The sequence below is a fragment of the Saccopteryx bilineata genome, chromosome 5 (assembly GCF_036850765.1).
Source record: "Saccopteryx bilineata isolate mSacBil1 chromosome 5, mSacBil1_pri_phased_curated, whole genome shotgun sequence".
Classification (NCBI taxonomy): Eukaryota; Metazoa; Chordata; class Mammalia; order Chiroptera; family Emballonuridae; genus Saccopteryx; species Saccopteryx bilineata.
In genome coordinates this window covers 170,085,356-170,106,298 of record NC_089494.1, presented here as the reverse complement: position 1 = coordinate 170,106,298, position 20,943 = coordinate 170,085,356, and the positions used below count along the sequence as shown (strand labels likewise).

Sequence of the window (20,943 nt, the reverse complement as noted above, 5' to 3'; positions counted from 1 at the left end):
CCAAGTACTTGTGACTGAAGAAGTGGCCAGGAACTGTATATGCCAAGGTGTTTCAGGAACCCATATGGTCTACTGCGAGGTACATGGGTAAGGCAGGAAGTTTCTAGTCTGATTAAATGACAAGATAGCAGCAATTCGGGAGAAGCTGAGAGATGGGCTGATATGATCAGAGAAGCCTTTACAGAGAAGACATTCTAAATTAAGTCTAAGCAACAGCTAAGATTAAAAAAAATGGAAGAAGAATGAAGAACAAGAAGGAGGTATAGCAAGTTCAAAGAGTTCAGAGACATGCGATGAAGATGGGCACAGTGTGTGTTGCTGGCAATGATCAGACATATGTTAGGTGGAACAGAAAGTTTGCATAGGGCAATGTTGAAAGGCTGGTCAAGGGAAAGATTGTAATTATTTTATGAACAGGTTAAATTTTAACCTATAGGCAAGAAAGTTTCAATTAAGGTTTAAAAAGGAAAGCAACATGGTATATAGAGTAGCTTGGATAGATGAAACATTTAGGAGACAGACATTGGTGGCTGTAATACTCAAGCTGTAAAGTGATGCAGACCATGACAGGAAGAGCAGACAGCTGCTCAAGGTATTTAAAAAGAATTATACAGCTTGGTGATGGGTTAGAAGAGTTATTTGTATATTTTGAGTTACTTAAAGATGTTCATTAGGAAAAATAAACTTTGAGAAATTATAAAATGTTATCAAAAAGGAATCTGGTTAGAATATTTTATAATTTGAGTGATGATAAATCAAATGTTTAGACATGTTATAGACAGGCGAGCAAGTTTCTAAAAATACTAAAAATAAAGATTTCTTAGGGGTAAGTTAGTAATTGATTTGGATATTTGTCCTTTTTCTGTATTGAGCCAACATAATTTCTCAGTAGGTTATAAATAGAATAACTGTATCATTTGCCATTCAAACTGGGACATATTTGAGAGTGAAAGGGGAGCTATTAGTAATTACACCAAGATAGTGGGCATAAAACCAAGATTGTCAAGAGCAAATCGGGATGAATGAATCCATTTATCAGCTGTCTTGCTTTTAAAGGATAGAGAATTGCCATTTCTTATCTTTGTTATTTGCTTTTGGTTTTTCAAAAGGAGTCAAGTGACTCAATCAGTGTCACTTATTACGATTTGAGACTAGAGCCTCCTGACAAAGGATCAAGTTTTAGACATCTAAAAATCAAATGCAGCTCTAATAAAGTAGCCTGCATCATAGAACTTCTCTCTGTTGCCTCTTACTGATACTCCTGCCATGGCTAATGAAGTGTGGAGGGGAGAGTCAGAGACACTCTGGGTTGGCATTGAAACCTCTGATGTAAGATCCCAGGTGACATAGCATTTTACTTCAGTTATATATGAAAACGAGGATAAAATAAATTTCCAGGGAGCTGGGCGAGTGCATCAAGGGTGGACATGTGTGTCAGAAAAGAGAAAACAAAAAATGACTCAAGTATGACTGTATCTGCCATTATTGAAGTGTGTGTGTATCAATAGGGCACAAACTTTGTGTTTTGATATTAACTTACTCTATTTAATGTAAATCAGCATTTCACCAGAATCTTATACAATGACAATCGTTAGCTTTTCTTTTGAAAAAAATATATTTTCATTATTTGCCTTCAACTTTTAAAAAAATTGTTAGCCATACTTTGTATCAAATAGTTAAAAAAAGATATTTTCATTATTTGCCTTCAACTTTAAAAAAAATTGTTAGCCATATTTTGTATCAAATAGTTACCTTTTTCTTGTTTGACTCTTTTTGGAATGACATAAAATCTTGGCCCTGGCCAGTTGGCTCAGTGGTGGAGTGTCAGCCCCATTTGTGGATGTCCCAGGTTCGATTCCAGTCAGGGCACACAGGAGAAGCGGTCATCTACTTCTCCACCCCTCTCTCTTCTCTTTCTCTCATCCCCTTCTGCAGCCATGGCTCAATCGGCTCGGGAGCACAGGCTTGGGCACTGAGGATGGCTCAGTGGAGCCTCTGCCTCAGGTCCTAAAAATAGCTCAGTTATAAGTATGGCCCCAGATGGGCAGAGCATTGGTCCTAGAGGGGGGTGGCTGGGTGGATCCCAGTTGGGGTGCATACAGGAGTCTGTTTATCTCCCCTACTCTCACTTGGAAAAGAAGAAAAAAAAATCTTACAAAAGGAGCAGAAGCCTGCTTTTGGACTGTCTCTGATCCCATCCCTCTTTGTCTCACCAGAAACCAATATAACCACTAGCCTAAACTTGTCAAACATTTTCATGCTTTTACTACATATAACTGAATAAAAAAAATATGGGTTATTAAACTTCTCATTTATGGCATCATACTTCCAGAATTATTCAGCCACTTGTTCTTATATTTCTCAACATTATGATCTTTAGAATTGTTACCTTTGTTGTTTTGGTGACACATTTGAAAATGTAAAATTTATAACCTGTTATTGATAAAATAGAAGCTTTTCTCCTATAAAATTTATAGTTTATGTATCTATTTGTTTTATATCATTAATATCACCGGAATTATTGTCTATAATGTGGACTTAGAGGGGCCTTTTTTGTCAATTATAGAATAAAATATAAGATATGAGGTGCTGGAGTATAAATTGATTAAGTTGTTCTGAAATTCATCATTTTCATTGTTTCGTCATTTTACGGGTCAATAAAATACTTACTCCTTTAATATGGAGTTTTTAAATGTCTTATCTCTCATCCGAACAGTTCCACTCGGATTTATTACATAGTTGTTTCCTTAAAAATAATGTGATTGCCAATAATTCTTCCAATATCAAATACCGATGTGTGCATGTATAAAACCTTGAGATTTGATTAAATATGATTCACCTGCTGCTCTGCACTATTAAGCATACTTATCTGAACATTTCCTGTGCTACATTTAAATGCTTTGTTCATGGAAATCTCATTAAGAAAAGAAAAAAAAAACTTTTTATTAATCTTGAATGTATTGTATACTTCAGCTGATGATGAAATTAAATGACAAATAAAGATATGGCCAGGAAATAAAAATGAGTCTTAACAGGGAAAACTGCCAGTGAATACTGAGGTGAGAAGTCAATCTACAAAGTAGAGAACATCTGGCTTTGTGCAAAAAAGGCACAAACATTGAAGCCAGAGTGAAATGGGAGTAAGAAAATCTGATCAAGTGTGTATTGGCATCCATAAATACGCAGCACAAAGTAATTATGTTCTCCTGATGCGCACTGACTAGACACTTCGCTTTGACCCGTTCTGGGTTAGAGACCTAGTAGGGGCTGCTTGGATCTCCTTATGCCGCAAATGAGAAGAAAACACCTGACAGATCCTGGGTAAAGGCTGTTTGAATCAGAAGCACACACAGTTGTATGCAATCTAGAAGGAGTTTTTAAATAAATACACAGTAAGTCCTTCACAAATCAATGTCACAGCCTGAGATGAATGGATTATAAGCACCTCAAAGTTCTGATGCTGTTTGCCATGAGGAACAATCTCATCCATAGGATTTACTAATTCAAATCACCAGAATTTTTCAGTATATACCCTACGAAAATGCACTAGGGTCAAATTCACATGAAATGATCTCATCAAACAAGTAAATGCTTGTCCTTAGCTTGGGTGGGATAGAAGATGGAAGCAGGGGGTGGTGCCATCATCATCACAATCATATTTGTCAAGACTGACTCATTGATGCCAGAAGCTGATGGTTTGAACCTGGCAGGGGGACAAGGTGAGGGTAATGGGAAGAAACTGTAAAAAACAAAGACAAAAACACAACAAAAAACAAACAGAGAAATCATTCTCAAATGGATTGAATCCATTACAAGCCTGGTGAAAACTCAATTGATTATATTCTATCTACTCCATCAAAATCTATGACAGCCTTCAATAAATTAAATTATATGGCATGTATGAAGACTGTTAACATATTCAGTTAACATCCAAAGGTAAAGAAAAAGAAGAAAAATATTCTACCAGTAATTCATGCTAAATTATACAAAAAAAAAAAACCCCCACAAAAAAACCCCCCATCATTTTCTGAACTAGACAGGAATGAATATAGGGTTTTAATTTTTGCTTAAGTACTCTGCATATACAAATGAATTTCCAATTTCAGTTGTCCCACTCCATAAGTAAACACAATGTGTGGCATCTGGAAATTAATCACAGTGGGGTCGCTGGCTACTATAAAAAGCTCATGGCCAAGCTTGACAAGTTGGGGAAAGGAATTATTCCTTTTTTTTTTTTTTTTTGTATTTTTCTGAAGCTGGAAACGGGGAGAGACAGTCAGACAGACTCCCGCATACGCCCGACCAGGATCCACCCGGTTCTGCCCACCAGGGGGCGATGCTCTGCCCCTCCGGGCGTCGCTCTGCCGCGACCAGAGCCACTCTAGCGCCTGGGGCAGAGGCCAAGGAGCCATCCCCAGCGCCCGGGCCATCTTTGCTCCAATGGAGCCTTGGCTGCAGGAGAGGAAGAGAGAGACAGAGAGGAATGAGGGGGGGTGTGTGGAGAAGCAAATGGGCGCTTCTCCTATGTGCCCTGGCCGGGAATCGAACCCGGGTCCCCCGCACGCCAGGCCAACGCTCTACCGCTGAGCCAACTGGCCAGGAATTATTCTTAAGCAGCAAAATACACAAAAAACTATCTTTTCAGTGATTTTCTAATTCCTCTGAAAGTTTGGTTCTTTTTCTCTTTCCTTCTTTTCCAAATTAGAGATACCCTGGAGTGGCAAAGAGAGCAAATGCAGTGGAAGTGGGGTAGGTGCAGACCAACTAATACAAGAATGTCTCCTGAGCAAGGAGTTTCTAAACTTCTATAGTAGTCACTATTTACAGATGGATTAGAAAATTTGTGAATTATAGTAAGGTAAGAACCATTCAAAATATTCTACAAAAACTTAGTCTTGTAATAACAAAGCTATTCTATATGACCAAAATAGAAGAATTTGTGTTAATATTCACCAAAACATCTGTTTGTAGCAAGAGCTTAGTTAGTTTTGATTTTTTGTATCAACTTCATTCAAAAGATATTTGGGTTCCAAAATAAAGTAATAGCAACTGTTACTTGATATTCTCTAGAATTGCATATGAGACCATCTATGTATGTGTGTATGTATAAATTTTTAAAATGTTGTAAATGTAGAAAAAAACCAAAGAATAATAAACACCCAACACCCAGAATATCAACATTATTATATTTGCTTCATTTGTTTTGAATAAGAAGGTAATACATCACAGAAAAAATTTAAATCCTTTCGATATCTAAATTGCCAGTCCACTAGCACCAAGCTCTATAAGCACTGAATTTTTTTTTGGTTTTATTTTATAGTCAACAGTAGTCATTCAATAAAAGATGTCTCTATTTTCCCACAGATATAAGAACTGAATATATTTTCTTCTAGTATCTTTTTAAATACTCTTAATAAATGCTTGAAGGTATTAATAAATAAAATAGATTTTGGTGTCTATGAGTAAAACTTACATAAACATTGCATAATAAAAAATATTCTGTATTTAGCCTTTTTTCATTCAATGCATTGTCAGCTAGAATTCTGTAAACATAGAGAAACCTCAATATACTGTTCCTAACATGGAATGATGCTCAGTTAATACAACAACAGAATCCACTATCAACAGTGTCCAAATTCCTAATTAGAATATTATGATCAATTTTATAAGGCCTTAGAGCAGGGATCCCCAAACTACGGCCCGCGGGCCACATGTGGCCCCCTGAGGCCATTTATCCGGCCCCCACCACACTTCCAGAAGGGGCACCTCTTTCATTGGTGGTCAGTGAGAGGAGCATAGTTTCCATTGAAATACTGGTCAGTTTGTTGATTTAAATTTACTTGTTCTTTATTTTAAATATTGTATTTGTTCCTGTTTTTTTTTTTTTACTTTAAAATGAAGTATGTGCAGTGTGCATAGGGATTTGTTCATAATTTTTTTTTATAGTCCGGCCCTCCAACGGTCTGAGGGACAGTGAACTGACCCCCAGTGTAAAAAGTTTGGGGACCCCTGCCTTAGACTATCCACACTCAAACTGCTCTATATAGTTCTGGTTTTAAAATTTTTATAGAAAACATGGTTCTGAAGGCAGTAAAATAACTAACAGAATTAAAGAAATGGAAGAGAAAACAAAAAAACTTGTCAATCTAAAAAAGACAAAGTATTATTAATGACTATCACAAACATATTATAGGAGAAAGTAAGTAAATGAATAATTACTGGCTGACATTGGGAACTTAGATTTTACATGAGAGGAGGAAAGATAAATAAGAAATAAAAACTCTCTAGTCATAAATATGAGTTAAAAGTATCCAACTCTGGCTATATTTCTCCTCCCCTCCCCCCCACACACGTGCATGAGAGAGACAGACAAGAAGGAGGGAGAAATGAGAAGCATCAACTCTTCGTTGTGGCACATTAGTTGTTAATTGATTGCTTTCTCAGGGATACATTTCTTTAAAAAATAAGTGATTTCCTATTTCTGGTCTCCGAAAGTCCTAGAAATAAGAACTGACTTAGTGCCAACACCCACTCCTAGTACTCAGAGAGTAAAAATACTCTTTTCCTCAAATATCAAATATCTTTTTTGGTGAGTCATACTCTTTGAACCTTAAGTGTAAATAAAAATAAAAACAAAAATAAAAATGCTACTTCATGTTGGAGAATCATGCCCCAACCCATACTACAATGGAGGAAGTCTTTAGTGGATGACCCAAATCAGAAGTATCGCAAACACAGTGCCTCACAAGATGCACCAAAATAGAGCATATTTTGTAGTAGCAAGCAAATGAGTGTTTGGATGCAGGGAAGCAATATAATGGAAACGTACAGATCACTGGGGTTTGTGAAAACCCTCTTCTTGATTACGTTTATTAAGACATAAGTGACTAATGAGATTTTTGATGATACCATCTCTTTTTGCTTAGTGGTAGAACAATAATATGTAATATGAAAAAATAAAAATAAAATCATAAATATGAAAGTGAATAGTTTTGTTTGTTTTTTGTAGCATATCTACATCTATTCCCTTACTCCAGAAGCCTAGTTATAAACTTGCTGGTAGAGAAAGTTTGACATGCAAAACACCAATAGAACAGATATTTTTGTCAGCACCGTAGGTGAATTTTGGCATCTGTTTGGACACCAGCTGTACAATAATTAGTGCTGTGACTGACTAAATCACCAACTATTACACAATGCTTCTTCAGGCTTCCAGGAATGAGTCTGGATGTTGGCTGACAGATGCCCCTGGGGAGACCAGGCCTGGTCCTGACAGCCTCTATGCTGAGTTCCACCAGACATAAAGAACTGGCTGTATAAATGTATGCCTGCAAGTCAGTTCAGGCAGTGGTGTGAAGGGTGCTTTGTGAGACACAGGAAAAAAACACTCTTTGGTCTAATGATATTGATACAGATATGTGTCTAGTGACTGGTCGTGCCTGAATGTCAACTTCTGATAAGTACTAGTCAGTAACAGCATGTCCCTCATTCAAGTGCTCTTGAGTTCTACCTTAGACTTCTATAACTGTTCACTGGTGTGGCTTTCCACTTAGCCCTTCATCTAAATTTCTACAATAAAAACAGGAAACGGACACACTGTTTCTAGTCCTAAGAGATAAACTGGATTACTATACTGCTCACAAAAATGAGGAGTTATTTCAAAATGAATAAGAAGCGATAAAATATCCCCTAATTTTTGTGAGCAGTGTACACGAGCAGTTTGGACAAGATGGCCTGAGAGCTCTTAAAATAAGAGACTGAGTATAGTGTGGGAAATCTTTTGCAATGAAGTCTTTCTCTCAGGACATGGCTTTATGTCCTCAATCTATTCAATGACCAAAAAATAAGATGTAAGATAAAATGCTCAATAGTTGCTTCTTTCAGCCATGGCTGATGAAATGAATTTTACTAGGAAGATGAGAAAAAAAACCTACCTGAAGACTGCGAGGGTCAGAGACCAGAGAACTAATGGCTTCCTCAGTTCAAACTTGGCCCGTTTGTTCATCAGGTGCCGACCACCGAAGATAAAGGCCGCGTACAGAGCAGAAAACAGGAAAGATTTCTTCCTATGCACAAATGAAAGACCAAAATCTTATAACATAAAAACTTAAGCAATTTATTTTTATCCACTAGAAATTTAGATTTAGTCATTATTCATCAACTTTTATTACCAGCCCCCTCTTTGTATGCACTGGAAACATGTTCTTGGGAATGTGCCCCCTTCACTACAGCACATTTAGTCCATTTGGCAGCATGGCGCTGTCGAATCCTCCCTTAGGGAAGAACACAGAACCATAAGCACACTTGCCTAAAACTCTGAGCTTGAATCTAATTGAATGTCTGATTTTACTACCCATCTATAGGAAACGTAGGGAATAAATCCAGACTGTGAGACATTTTGTAGGGCAACTGAACTCATTTCCAAAGTCAGAGTGACTTGAAAGACATAATGATCAAATAAGTAGAATTTTTTTGATCCTTATTTGAAAAAGACATTTTTAAATAAAGCCAGAAAGTTGTTAGTCATAATTTTAAAAGTACTTAATTAATATTTATGGGTGAAATTATATGTCTTGGGTTTCCTTTAAAATTCCCAGGAAACAAACAGAATGAAAACAATATTAATGGTGGAGAGATAAAACAAGATTACCAAAATGGCTGATGAACAGGGGCTCATTATTCCCTTTCTAGTAATCAAGTTTAGGTGCAACTCCTAGTCGGAAACGGCTAAGAAATATCAGGTGGCTCTCCAGGTTCTGCTGGCTTATTACTGTGCTAAGAGGAAGTGTTACAGTAGTACTGATAATGCCAAAAAGAACAAAAGCTTCTCTAGAATATGATTCGACAAAAAGTAAAAGAGGCCTTGTAAATAATTTAACTATCTGAGCAAACTTCCTGAAAAAGCAATGTTTCCTTACAAAAGGGTATTCTCCACTCAATTAGATTAAAATGGAAGGATTGCAAAGTTAAGTTACAAAGTAATAGAAAAATGCATTAATCTAAAGAGCATTATTTGTATAATACTTTGTTTTTTCCCCTAACCGCTGACACACATTGCTGACTCACGAAGGACCTCACTATTTACACAAGCACACTCCCAATTCAATGAGTGCAAGTGACCAACTTGGTGACAACTGCCAGATAAGGGAAGTGATGCCAGGAATCTACCCACAAGTTAGGGTGAACTAACTCACTTCCACTGAGGTCTGCCAATTCTTCTCTTGGAAACACAAAACATGGTACACAGGAATGCTTATTAAAGACCCGGATGATCATGTTCCTGCTCTATCAGATTTTCTGACAACGAAAATAATCGTGTATGTGGTTACTCTGCAAACACTAAGTAACTGAACAGTTGTGCTTTCCCAGTAATACATTAATAACTAAAGAATAAAATACTTAGAAAAAGACATATGATCCTTTTTTTTCCCTCCAGAAAGGAATAGACTATTTCTATATTTCAAACAGAAATGAAAAAGCAGGACAATTCTATGGAAACTGAACTACTAAAAAATGTATTTTGTACCATAAATATATTTATTGTTTTATTTCCTTGAATTTTGCAAGTACATTAAATTACTTTTAGAATTAGAATCACTGTCTGCATTTACACTTATATAAGCAAGGAATCACTAAAGAAAAACAAAATGTTCTCAAGTTAATGTAGGCAATAGTAACATCAAATAGTATATAGTCTTTTTTAAATTATAAAGGTAATGATAAGTGACAATAACCATATTATTATAATTTTAAAAGTGATTCCTATGGGAAGAAATAGTGCTTAAAAGCTTTATCATTTAATCCTTCTAATCACCCCTAATGCCGGTAAAACATGACCTTCATTTTATAGCTAAGGAACCAGGTGTAGGGGTTAAGTAGCTTTATATCTCCCTGCTCTCCTGTGGTAAACTTTCAAAGACAGGGAAGAAAGGGTGTACCTGATGTGTCACCTTACAAGCATATAAGAATTCCTTAAGCCCTCCTACTGAATTCCCTGGTCATTGTGTAACTGTGTAGTACATTAGTTTTCTTCCTTTTTATTGAATTAATTGGGGTGACAGTGGTTAACAAAACCATACAGGTTTCAGTTGCACAATTCAACAGCACATTATCTGTACACTTTGTTGTGTATTCACCACCCCAAATCAAGTCTCCGTCCTTCACCATTAATCCCTCATACCCTGCTCCACCTCTCCCACCTGCCTTTCCCCAGCAATTGTCACACTTGTCCATATCCATAAATTTTTTCTTTTGTGTTCAATTCTTCCACCCTTTCCAAACCTTGCCCCTGTTGGCCTGCTCGTTATCTATGGGTCTGTCTCTGTTTTGCTTTTTTAGTTCATTTTGTTCATTAGATTCCACTTATGAGTGAAATTATATGGTACTTGTCTTTCTCTGACTGGCTTATTTCACTTAGCATAATGAGCTCCAAGTCCATCCATGCTACACCAAAGAGTAAGATTTCCTTTTTTTTTACAACTGAGTAGTATTCCATTGGGTACCAGTTTTTTAATCCATTCATCTACTGATGGACACTTGGGCTGTTTCCAGATCTTGGCTATTGTAAATAATACTGTAATGAACATAGGGGTGCTTATTTTCTTCTGAATTAATGTTTCAGGTTCCTTTGGGCATAGTCTCAGAAGCGAAGTTGCTGAATCATAAGGCAATTCTATTTTTAGTTTTTCAGTGCATAAGGGCTTTGTTTTCTGCACATCCTTATGAACACTTATCATTTGTTGATTTATTTATAATAGCTATTCTGACAGGTGTAAGATGATATCGCATTGTAGTTTTAATTTGCACTTCTCTAATAATTAGTGACATTGAACATCTTTTCATATATCTATTGGCCATCTGTATGTCCTTTTTGGAGAAGTGTCATTCAGGTCCTTTGTCCATTTTTTAACTGGAATGGGTTTTTTTTGGTGTTGAGTTTTATAAGTTCTTTATAAATTTTGCATATTAGCCTCTTAACAGATATATTATTGGCATATATGTTCTCCCATTAAGTGGGTTGTCTTTTCATTTATTGATGATTTCCTTTGCTGTGCCAAAACCTTTTAATTTAATGTAGTCCCTTTGTTTATTTTTTCTTTTGTTTCCCTTGCCTGAATAGATGGTAGTACATTATTTAACTGTGAAAGGAGTAAGAGAATCTCCACACTTTCATGTTTCAAATGTCATATTTTCTAGACATGAAATACTTTGATCCAAACTCCCTTTACTTCCTGGAGTACAAATTATTGATCATTCAATCTAATCTTGATTTTGGTTATGGTTAGGTTACATTACTTGCAATTATGAACCAAGTTAAATGGATGTCTTTATATAATCTTATCATTGCAGCCATTAGGGAGAAAATAATATGCCTTGAACAACCAAGAAAAGAATGAGTATCTTCCTCTGTATTTTATTCTCTAATTTCTTCAGTTCTAGAATGAAAACTAGTCCTAATGTACAGCCAACCTCTTGGGAAGGACCATTCTCTTTTTCACATATTTTTAAAAGATTTTTCACAAATCCACAATTCCACAGCTAGGGTGACCAAGTCAATCAATTAGACACAGAGAATTTGAGAACCGCAAGGGATCTTAGAGGTGAAGCACAATTTCCTTGTTCTACAGATGACGGAATTGAGGGAGGGGGAGTGCTGCTGACACTGGCTGCTCATGATCACAGCTGCATATTGTATATTGATCAAAACTACCAAAAATCAACAGGCATTAATTGTCAAGGCTGTATCTAGATGATGAGCAGTCAATGTGAAATTGGCCCTGGCTGGGTAGCTCAGTTGGTGTTGGTAAATCAATGTGTTTCAAGTGTGAAACAAGTAAGTTAGGTTTGCTTGCTTGTAGTTTGTCTAATTGGTACACTGGGGCACCAATTGGGGCAGCGCCATGTGTGTGTGGTCTATGGAAGGCTGCGGTGCTTGCCCCAAGGGTGGCAGATTACAAATTGCCTGCCTCCATGGGGAGGGGCAGCTATTTGCTATTGTTTGCTGAAGAACGGGTATTTTCCGCCTGGCCTGTTTTGCTGGTGGGGGCCTGTGAGCCCAGAGAGCGAGTCCAGAGAGTTGGGGCTTGGGAGCCCTGAGAAAGAGCGAAGCAGTTTTCCCTGCCTATTTATTTGTCTGCCCTTGCGAGACTCTAATAAATAGAATGGCCCACCATTTTCTGGCTCCAGTTCCTTTACCGTCTGCCTGAATCCAATGTGAACCTGCAAGGCTGCGGCGATGGCCACCGTGACCTTGCATCCCAGTACACCAAGTTTGTAGGTTTGATCCCCAGTCAGGGCATATGTAAGAATCAACCGATGAATGCATAAATAAGTGGAATTACAAATGGATGTTTCTCTGCCTTCCTCTTTCTCTCTCTAAAAATCAATTTAAAAAATAGTGTGAACTGATATTTGTTTAAGTATAAATGTCATAATAAAAGTATTGCTCACTCTATACTATATAAAATCTTTGGTAAAATTCAAATAATGCTTTGGGTTAAGCTTTTTCTATAACAGGAAATCATCTTAAGGAAGTATTAACTTTTACCTCTTCAATTGAGTAATCAAAATATTTCATTTATACTTGAATGTATAATAATTTTTCCATTTTGCTTAAAATATAAGATTTTCTTTAGCAAATGGGGTTAAGTGAATTAAAACTGCCTTTTTGTCCTGGCATCTGGTAAAGGTTCAATTACAGTCAAGATGAATAATGACTTGCTGTTTACCCACCTACTATTTAATGTAGGTCAGCGATTTTCAACCTTTTTCATCTCATGGCACACATAAACTAATTCCTAAAATTCTGCAGCACACCAAAAAGTATATATATTTTTTGCTGACATGACCAAAATAATTGGCATAGTTTTGATTCACTCACACCAGTTGGTTATTCTTGTGTTGGCTGTTGTCCTTTATAACTTAACAATACATTGTTTTATTACCAGATAACTAGCAATTTCTAGATGGCATGGACTCTTCTTGTTTAATAAATCATAAATGTACATTACATGCACAGACCTTAACTACAGGTGCTCTTTAAATACTTTTCATGATGGTGACTCTGTAGCTATAATCATGAAGTAACCAACGAAATAAAGATCACCCAAATGAAGTATTGACAAGCTCTGAGCTTGTTGTACTTGTATTTACTCTTTCCCCCCTTCCATTTTTGTCATCAATATGAATAATAGAAATTGGTCCATAATTAATAAAAACAAATAATGGCTTTATCCTTAGAGATTTAGAGTTCTCTATCATGCTACCTTGTCCTAAAACATTCTTAAGAGATATTTTTTATTCTCACTAGTGTAGCTACTCAATATTTGTATTTATTGTCCAGACCATAACACTCTTAAAAAGTAAGCACCCATTCAAATGTTTTCTTTGTTTTCAGCTTCTGGGATTCAACTGAAACCAGTACTTAGCTTCAGTCTCTTTAACATTCACATCAAGATCTCTGCCAGCATACTTTATGACTTCAAGAGTCAAACAAGTTTATTTGAGAATGGCGAAACTTTCATGTAAGTAGCATTTCAACAGAGGATAATTGCTAATGAACACCTGCAGGAGATGGCCTTAGCCCTTCATGTCTACGTAACCTTGTTTTGTGGCTAGCGTACATGTGTATGATGCAACAAGTTGTGAAAGTGAAAATGAGGCTGTGGAGAAGAAAAGGGAAGGATACCTAAAAGCATCTCCTGCTTTTGCTGACACCTACTTAGCATATAGGAAGATTTCACGTTCTATGTTGAAGAGTCTGAAGCTGAGAAAATTAGCTAATTAATTGGTGAGGCCACATCTCTTAAAATTTCTCCTTTAATTCAGTTTTTGACTCCAGTCAGGACACAATTCAAGGTTCTATAAGTAATCTTCAGGTTACAAATGAGTTGGAGACCCATAGACTGAAGGAAATAACAGTGCTTCTCGCCAACAAGACAATCAGTGGGTTTCTATGCTGGTGACAATTTCATAAGAATATAAAGAAGGGTTTTCTCAAAAGGGATCTGAACTTGTGCTGTTGGGAGTTCTAACCAGGGCTGGATTCTGTCACATTCTTGAGATTTCAAGACCCCTAAGACTTCACAAGGGCATTTTTCTATTTTAAAGACAATGGGAATTTTCTAGCAGTTTTTATTCACAAACAAGAAAATTATATCTAAAACATTAACTGTGTCTAGAAATTCTGAAAAAAGAGCAATGGAAATATGTCCATAATTAATACAAATGAATTTATAATTTATAAGACAAAGCTATGACTAAAGTAAAAGGTGTTATTCTAATTTGTCATGTTTGACCCAAAAACCAAATGTATGATTTATGAGCTTCTTTGAGTCGCAAATAGCTCTTTCTCATTCCACTTTTCCCTCAAATGCTAATTTAAAGATCACAGGTTCTTCTTACTTTGTTAAAAAGGTGAGAAAAACATTTTGCAATTCAGTTTTTCGAATGAAATGAGCCATGACCAAAGCAGAAGGACATTTGGTACAATGGAGTCAGTAATGTGGTTCCCTATCTACCCATTTCCCACTCCAGGATCGTACATTTCTCTTAGAACAGATCTGTTAGATCAAGTTGCTTGTACTTATTGTCAAAATACAATTTTTCCCCTGTCACCTTTATAAAAAAATCTTAATAAATTCTGTTTTCTTGTTGGCTGTCTATTTACAACTGAAAATAAAATCTTTGGGGAGAAACACTTTTAAAATGTTAAACATACACACAGCCCCATAAAACATGCCATCTGTCTAATAAATTGGCAAGATATCAACATTGTTTCCTTAGATATTTTTGGTTGCTGATGAAAAATGCTGACTTCCTTCCATCCATTCAAAATATACTAAGCTTTACAATTTTTATTTGCAGTGTGGTTTGTATGCCACTGAATGAAAACTTAGACATCATTTTTGAGGAGCCACTGAGCCACTTCACCCGCAGGTGTTGTAAAGTACCAAAAGCTACAGAATTAATATTAATATTCTGGGAAGCTTGAGAAACATTTTGTTGATTTGGGTTAAGGTGTGGAGAGAAATTGTGAGAATAGTCTCTGTACTGTGTGATATAGTCAGGATGGCCCTTGGCATTGTATTGTAAATGCCAAGGGGAGGGAAACATGGATTCCCAGACATTCCACCATGCCTGTGGGGAAAAGGGTGAATGGCTAGCCAGGTACAGGGAGAGAAAAACCAAAATAAACCTTTTCTCATAGCAATGAGCCATTTGCAGGCATTTGTCCCCACCAAAACTACCTCTCCTATGTAAATGTGTATGGTTAACACGTGTGACTCAGGACAAAGAGATAGCAGATGAACACTAGATAATATAGGAATGACTTTTAATATGTAAAGAGACATCTTTCTACCATTGTGTTGGCTTGTGAACTTTGTTTTCCCCAAAAGGATGTATGGCTTTCAAATTGAATGTGATCCTATCATGTTAAAGGACATATGACTATAACCAATAGTGGTAAGGGGCTCCTAATTGCAATTTTTGCTTCTGTACTTCCCACTTACAAAACTATAAAAACTAAGTAGAACAAAGGGCCAGCGCGCTTTCCTTCAGAATTCTGTCGGAATAGCCGCCGCTTGGCCAAGCTAGACAATAAAGCTTTGATGTGTAACCGAGGGACCTTGTTCCTGTCTTCCATGTTTTGGGTCCCTCCGAATTTGGCTTAACAATTTTCCCCACCTCAACTTCTTTAAAACTGTTTCCCTGGCTTTTGCTTGGAGAACAACAGCCATTTCTTTTTCCCTTTGAACATGGTTAACCTCAGTGCACGAACTTTTTATTAAACCTCTCACCTGAGTACTAAATAAATAAATAAATAAATCCCACTGTAACAGTACAGTCAGTCTGCTTCTGCTAATCAAGTTAGGGGAAAAAAAGTGTGTTATAACTAACAGTGTTTGATAACAATTCCAAGGAAGGAGATATTGTCATGAGACTATGCTCTGTGGAAGGAGGGCTTTGAGGCGGACTCTTAAGGCTTTGGATGAAAGGACAGAGGCAGTCAGTCGCCTTTGGGATAGGAAGAGGCAGCAGCAGAAGGCAGGAGTTAAGTTGAAAGTGTTACCAGGCTGGATACTCTCTGGGTTGGGGATGGTAGAAAGTCAGTTTGGAAACACAGGTTAAAGTCAGACTGTGTGGAGCTCTGAAAACTGCAGCAGAGTCAAGACGGTCTTTACCTCAAGGCTGCAGTAAGTTGTGAGGTGTGTGTCCACTAATTTATTACCATTTGCTATTACAGCATTGAAATTTGTGGCTTAATATTCTTTTCTTTCCCTTCCCTCTTTTTAAATAAATAAGAATAGATTGAGTCATATGTAAACCATTACACGCCTTAGGTAAGAGAAGAAGCGAGAAGAGTTACTGCTACTAGCCCTCAGAAAAATAAACCAAGTGCTGATTTAAGCCACGGAGAGCACTGGAAGTCTCTGAGCTGGGAGGGGGCGGGATAACAAAGGGTCTGCTCACAAAGAAACTTGGCATTAATTATTTCTATTCTCACGGGAAGATACAGCTGAGGTTTGATGCTACATCTTTAAGTCAATACACTCTGGTATATTCCTCACCACCCAAATTAGCAGCATCCACAGCTGCATGAGTTACTGAAGTGCATGTGTGAACCCAGGGAGCCTCTTCAGTGAGCTACTGCTTTTCATGAGGAGTATCAGATAGAGCCACCTTTAAGTTTCATGCATTTTGTAATATGTAGAATAAATATGATCACTTTGTAAGATATATAAATGTGGAAATCTCTCTGCTGTACACTGGTAACTAATACTGTGTGTCCCTAAAGTCATGTGCACTTCTGACTGGTCACAAGAAAGCAACAAAAGACTATAGAAATGTGAAATCTGCACCGAATAAAAGGAAAACTCTCCCAGTTTCATACCTATTCAGTGCAGTTCGATGTGGGCTCATGCATAGATTTTTTTAGGGTTCCTTAGGTAGTAGCTATCCCATATAGCCTCTACAGACTCGTCACTGACTGATGGCCTATCAGAACAGGGTTTCTCTACCAAACTGCCGGTTTCCTTCAGCTGCTTATCCCACCAAGTAATGTTATTCCTATGTGGTGGCACTTCGTTATAAACGTGCCACGTTGCACTTTGGTCACGGATTTGAATTTAGCAAGCTACAGAACACACTGAACTTTTCTCTGTACCATCCACATTTCAACTGGCATGGCCGTGGGCTGCTCCGCTGTATACACGGTGTTATGTCATCATCTGCACATGCGCACATGCTGCCACATCATCCTACAGAAACTGGGAGGGTTTTCCTTTTATTTGGTGCAGATATCACATTTCTATCGTCTTTTGTGGCTTTCCTGTGTCCGGTCAAAAGTGTACCATGACTTTACGGACACACTGTATAATACTGCATGTCAATTATAACTAAAAATACATTTTTCAAAAAGAATGAATATTCTCCTGGTCTGAGAAAAGTATAGCAAATTGCTAGGCTAATCATGTCATTGTTTAAATGAAGCCAGTGTATCCTGAATTCAGTGTCCTGACTTCTCATATAGAGTAAATGCCCATTTTTTCTAAGGTATTACATCTGAGAGAGATATTTTTTCTTTGTTTTAGAAGACATAGTTTCATAAAACTCATCAGGAAGAATCAATTTCAAACCTGAAAGTAAAGACTTTAGAGAATACTTACTCAAAGAAAGAATGAAATTCTATTCTTTCTTTTACGAAGGTGACAGTTTCTTATCTTCTTAGAAAGAGTGAAGCTTACCTCCACCTCCCAATACAAACTTAGCCAAAAGTCTATCAATGGTTTTATTAGATAAATCTCTTCCCATCTCAAAGCAAACTAATAATGAGCTCTGCCTTGACAAATTAATTTATAGTTTGTTTTGTTTGAGAGTATTGCTCTTAATATTCTCTTCCCAATTCTCTGGCACTGAATATCACTTTAATTTAAAATTTCCAAGTACATATACATCAGCTACTGATACTAGTCATGGTAAAACATTCAAGTTTACTAATGGCCATTTCAAAACCAGCAAGTTCTCAATAGCAGAGGCAGCATGCAGAAATACAACCCTGAAAGTAGTTTCATCAGCATTTTCACTGAGCCAATTCCCTAAAAAAATGCACTTTGTTCAAAGAAATAGAACGCTTTCATCTGAATTTCCAATTAAGAAATATTCACCTGTTAAGATTATTTAAAAAAATAATACAGGAAGCGTATTATATTTATATAATACTTCTGAAATGGCTTCAATTAAACGAGAGCAATTGAGTGACTCCTGTTACCAGGTTAAACTTTTACCTCTTATCATTTTAAAATCTTTTATGTAATACCCTCGCTGAATAGCTCGGTTGGTTAGAGCATCCTGAAGCACAGAGGTTGCCAGTTCGATTCCCAGTCAGGGCACATACAGGAACAGATCTATGTTCCTGTCTCTCTCTCTCTCCCTTCCTCTCTGCTAAAACCAATAAATATAAAAAAAAATTCTATTTTTAATCTATTACATAATGTAAATGAGGTATAGGTGACCTTTTTCCTGAATATGAAATTTTCATGGACCAAAAATTGCACAATATTTAATTCTGGACTGTCTCAAGGCTGCAAACTTAAAAAAAAATCTTGTCATCCAGTCTAATGGCCTGCTGTCCACAGAAATATAAAATATTTTATAAAAAATATTTAAACAATATAAAAATAAAATTAGAGTCAAATAAAACTATCTGTTTCCTGTTTGTCTTCATCCTGAAGAAGCCCTGAATGTTCTGGAGATAACAGATTTTACGTGAGAGCTAGAGACTTAAGTCAGAAACTGGAGTTTCAGCCTTACAAGGTTGAGTCCATTTCAGACAGAATTTTTCTAGTTTTTTTTTTTTAAGAATTAAGTCTAATTCTTTTTTCTAAATTATTTTTTATTTATTCATTTTAGAGAAGAGAGACAGACAGAGAGAGAGAGAGAGAGAGAGAGAGAGAGAGAGAAGGGGGGAGGAGCAGGAAGCATGAACTCCCATATGTGCCTTGACCAGGCAAGCCCAGGGTTTTGAACCGGCAACCTCAGCATTCCAGGTCGATGCTTGATCTACTGTGCCACCACAGGTCAGGCCAGAATTTGCCTAGTTTTAAATCAAAATGACAGCTCCAACAGACAACTGCATAAATGAACATCAACATATCCAAACCTGAGAGTGCTTTCTTTCTCTCTCCTCAAGGGCTAAATGTTTGGACTGAAAGGTGATCCATTGCCTCATATTTAAAAGGAATTTTAGTTTACACTCATTGCTTCAGACAACTATAAAGAAGCTAAAAAATACTATCAAGGAAAAAATTACATGTTTTCATATTAACTATTGGCTGATTAAACATACTGTTGCACTAACTTTCCTCTGATGTAAATGTTGTAAGGGGGTAGGAAAAGCAATGAGAAAATATACCCCAAGTGCAATTTCTGGATTAGGGAGAAAATAGCCCAGCAGTGATGAAGATTACTTCATGGAATAGGTAACACATAGTTTTTTGTCCCTCAAATAAAATTTACATAAGAAATTAAGCCTGCATGAAAACTAGCAGAGACAAAATTAAATATATTATTACCAAGGTAGTGAAAATAACAGACTTTTTTCACTCATAAAATATCACCCAATTACCAAAGGAAGGATTATTAATTTCATGCTGTTCTTAAAAATAATAATGTAGCAAGATTTTGATTAGGGTGTTCAATAGCTTCTTTACAGTCTGAATGCTCATTCAATGGCAGAAAATGAGGCCAGTAGACACTAGTGTTGAGAACTCTGATAATGAGAAAAACTTGCCTTCGGAATGGGATTGTATTACTTTCCTACTGCTGTAAAAAATTCCCACAAACTCAGTAGCTTAGAACGGCATGAATTTATTATCTTACAGTTCTGGAGGTCTGTCATCAGATCACTTTCTCTGACTCTGACCCTTATGATAACATTAGGCCCAAAATGTAATCCAGTGCCATAGTCTGGAAAGGTTCTACAGGCTTAAGGCTCATGTAATGACAGTGGGCCTAGATTATTCCAGAATAATCTCCTCAACTCAAATTCTTTAACTTAATCACATGTGCAAAGTCTCTTTTGCCATGTAAGGCAAGAGTCACAAATTCCAGGGATTCAGACATGGACATCTTTGGGGGGTTTAGACAGTTTACCACACAGACTAACCTGAGTAACACTAAAGTCTAAAGCCATTTTTCTTTTTCTTTTTTTTTTTTTGTATTTTTCTGAAGCTGGAAATGGGGAGAGAGTCAGACAGACTCCCGCATGCGCCCGACCGGGATCCACTTGGCACGCCCACCAGGGGGCGATGCTCTGCCCAACTGGGGCGTCGCTCTGTTGCGACCAGAGCCACTCTAGCGCCTGAGGCAGAGGCCATAGAGCCATCCTCAGCACCCGGGGCCATCTTTGCTCTAATGGAGCCTCGGCTGCTGGAGGGGAAGAGAGAGACAGAGAGGAAGGAGAGGGGGGAGGGGTGGAAAAGCAGATGGGCACTTCTCCTGTGTGCCCTGGCCGGGAATCGAACCCAGGACTTCTGCACACCAGGCCGACGCTCTACCACTGAGCCAACCAGCCAGGGCTAAAGCCATTTTTCTAGTGCAACACAGAGAGGAATACTTTATAGAGGCAAACCTTTCACCTCTATTCTTGTTTTGCTAAATCTAAAGCCAGCCTCTTCCCTCCAACTCAAGAAAGCATTTTAGAATGAATGCAAGTGGCTGAGTCAAACTGTATGGACTGTCCTGAAGCCACTCATAAAATTTAAACTCAGATATCAGTACTTGAGCTCTTATTGGTAATATATACTGCTCACAAAAATTAGGGGATATTTCAAAATGGATATGAAGCGATAAAATATCCCCTAATTTTTGTTGGCAGTATATAACTTATCATATACCATATATCATACCTTATCATATATACCTTACTTATTGTATACTTTG

At 37.2% G+C, this 20,943-nt stretch overlaps 1 protein-coding gene across 6 annotated transcripts in view; it reads right to left on the bottom strand.

Moving 5' to 3' along the window:
* The window catches only part of ELOVL6 (ELOVL fatty acid elongase 6), a 166,206-nt gene that overhangs the window by 47,849 nt on the left and 97,414 nt on the right, over positions 1-20,943 (bottom strand). For 5 of the 6 annotated variants that reach the window (XM_066279403.1, XM_066279402.1, XM_066279404.1 and 2 more), the window contains one exon: positions 7,935-8,066. The exons of the other annotated variant lie outside the window; for it this stretch is intronic. In XM_066279403.1, coding sequence (XP_066135500.1) covers positions 7,935-8,066 — 132 coding nt within the window. The remainder of the gene's footprint in view (positions 1-7,934; positions 8,067-20,943) is intronic. 6 annotated transcript variants of the gene reach the window in all.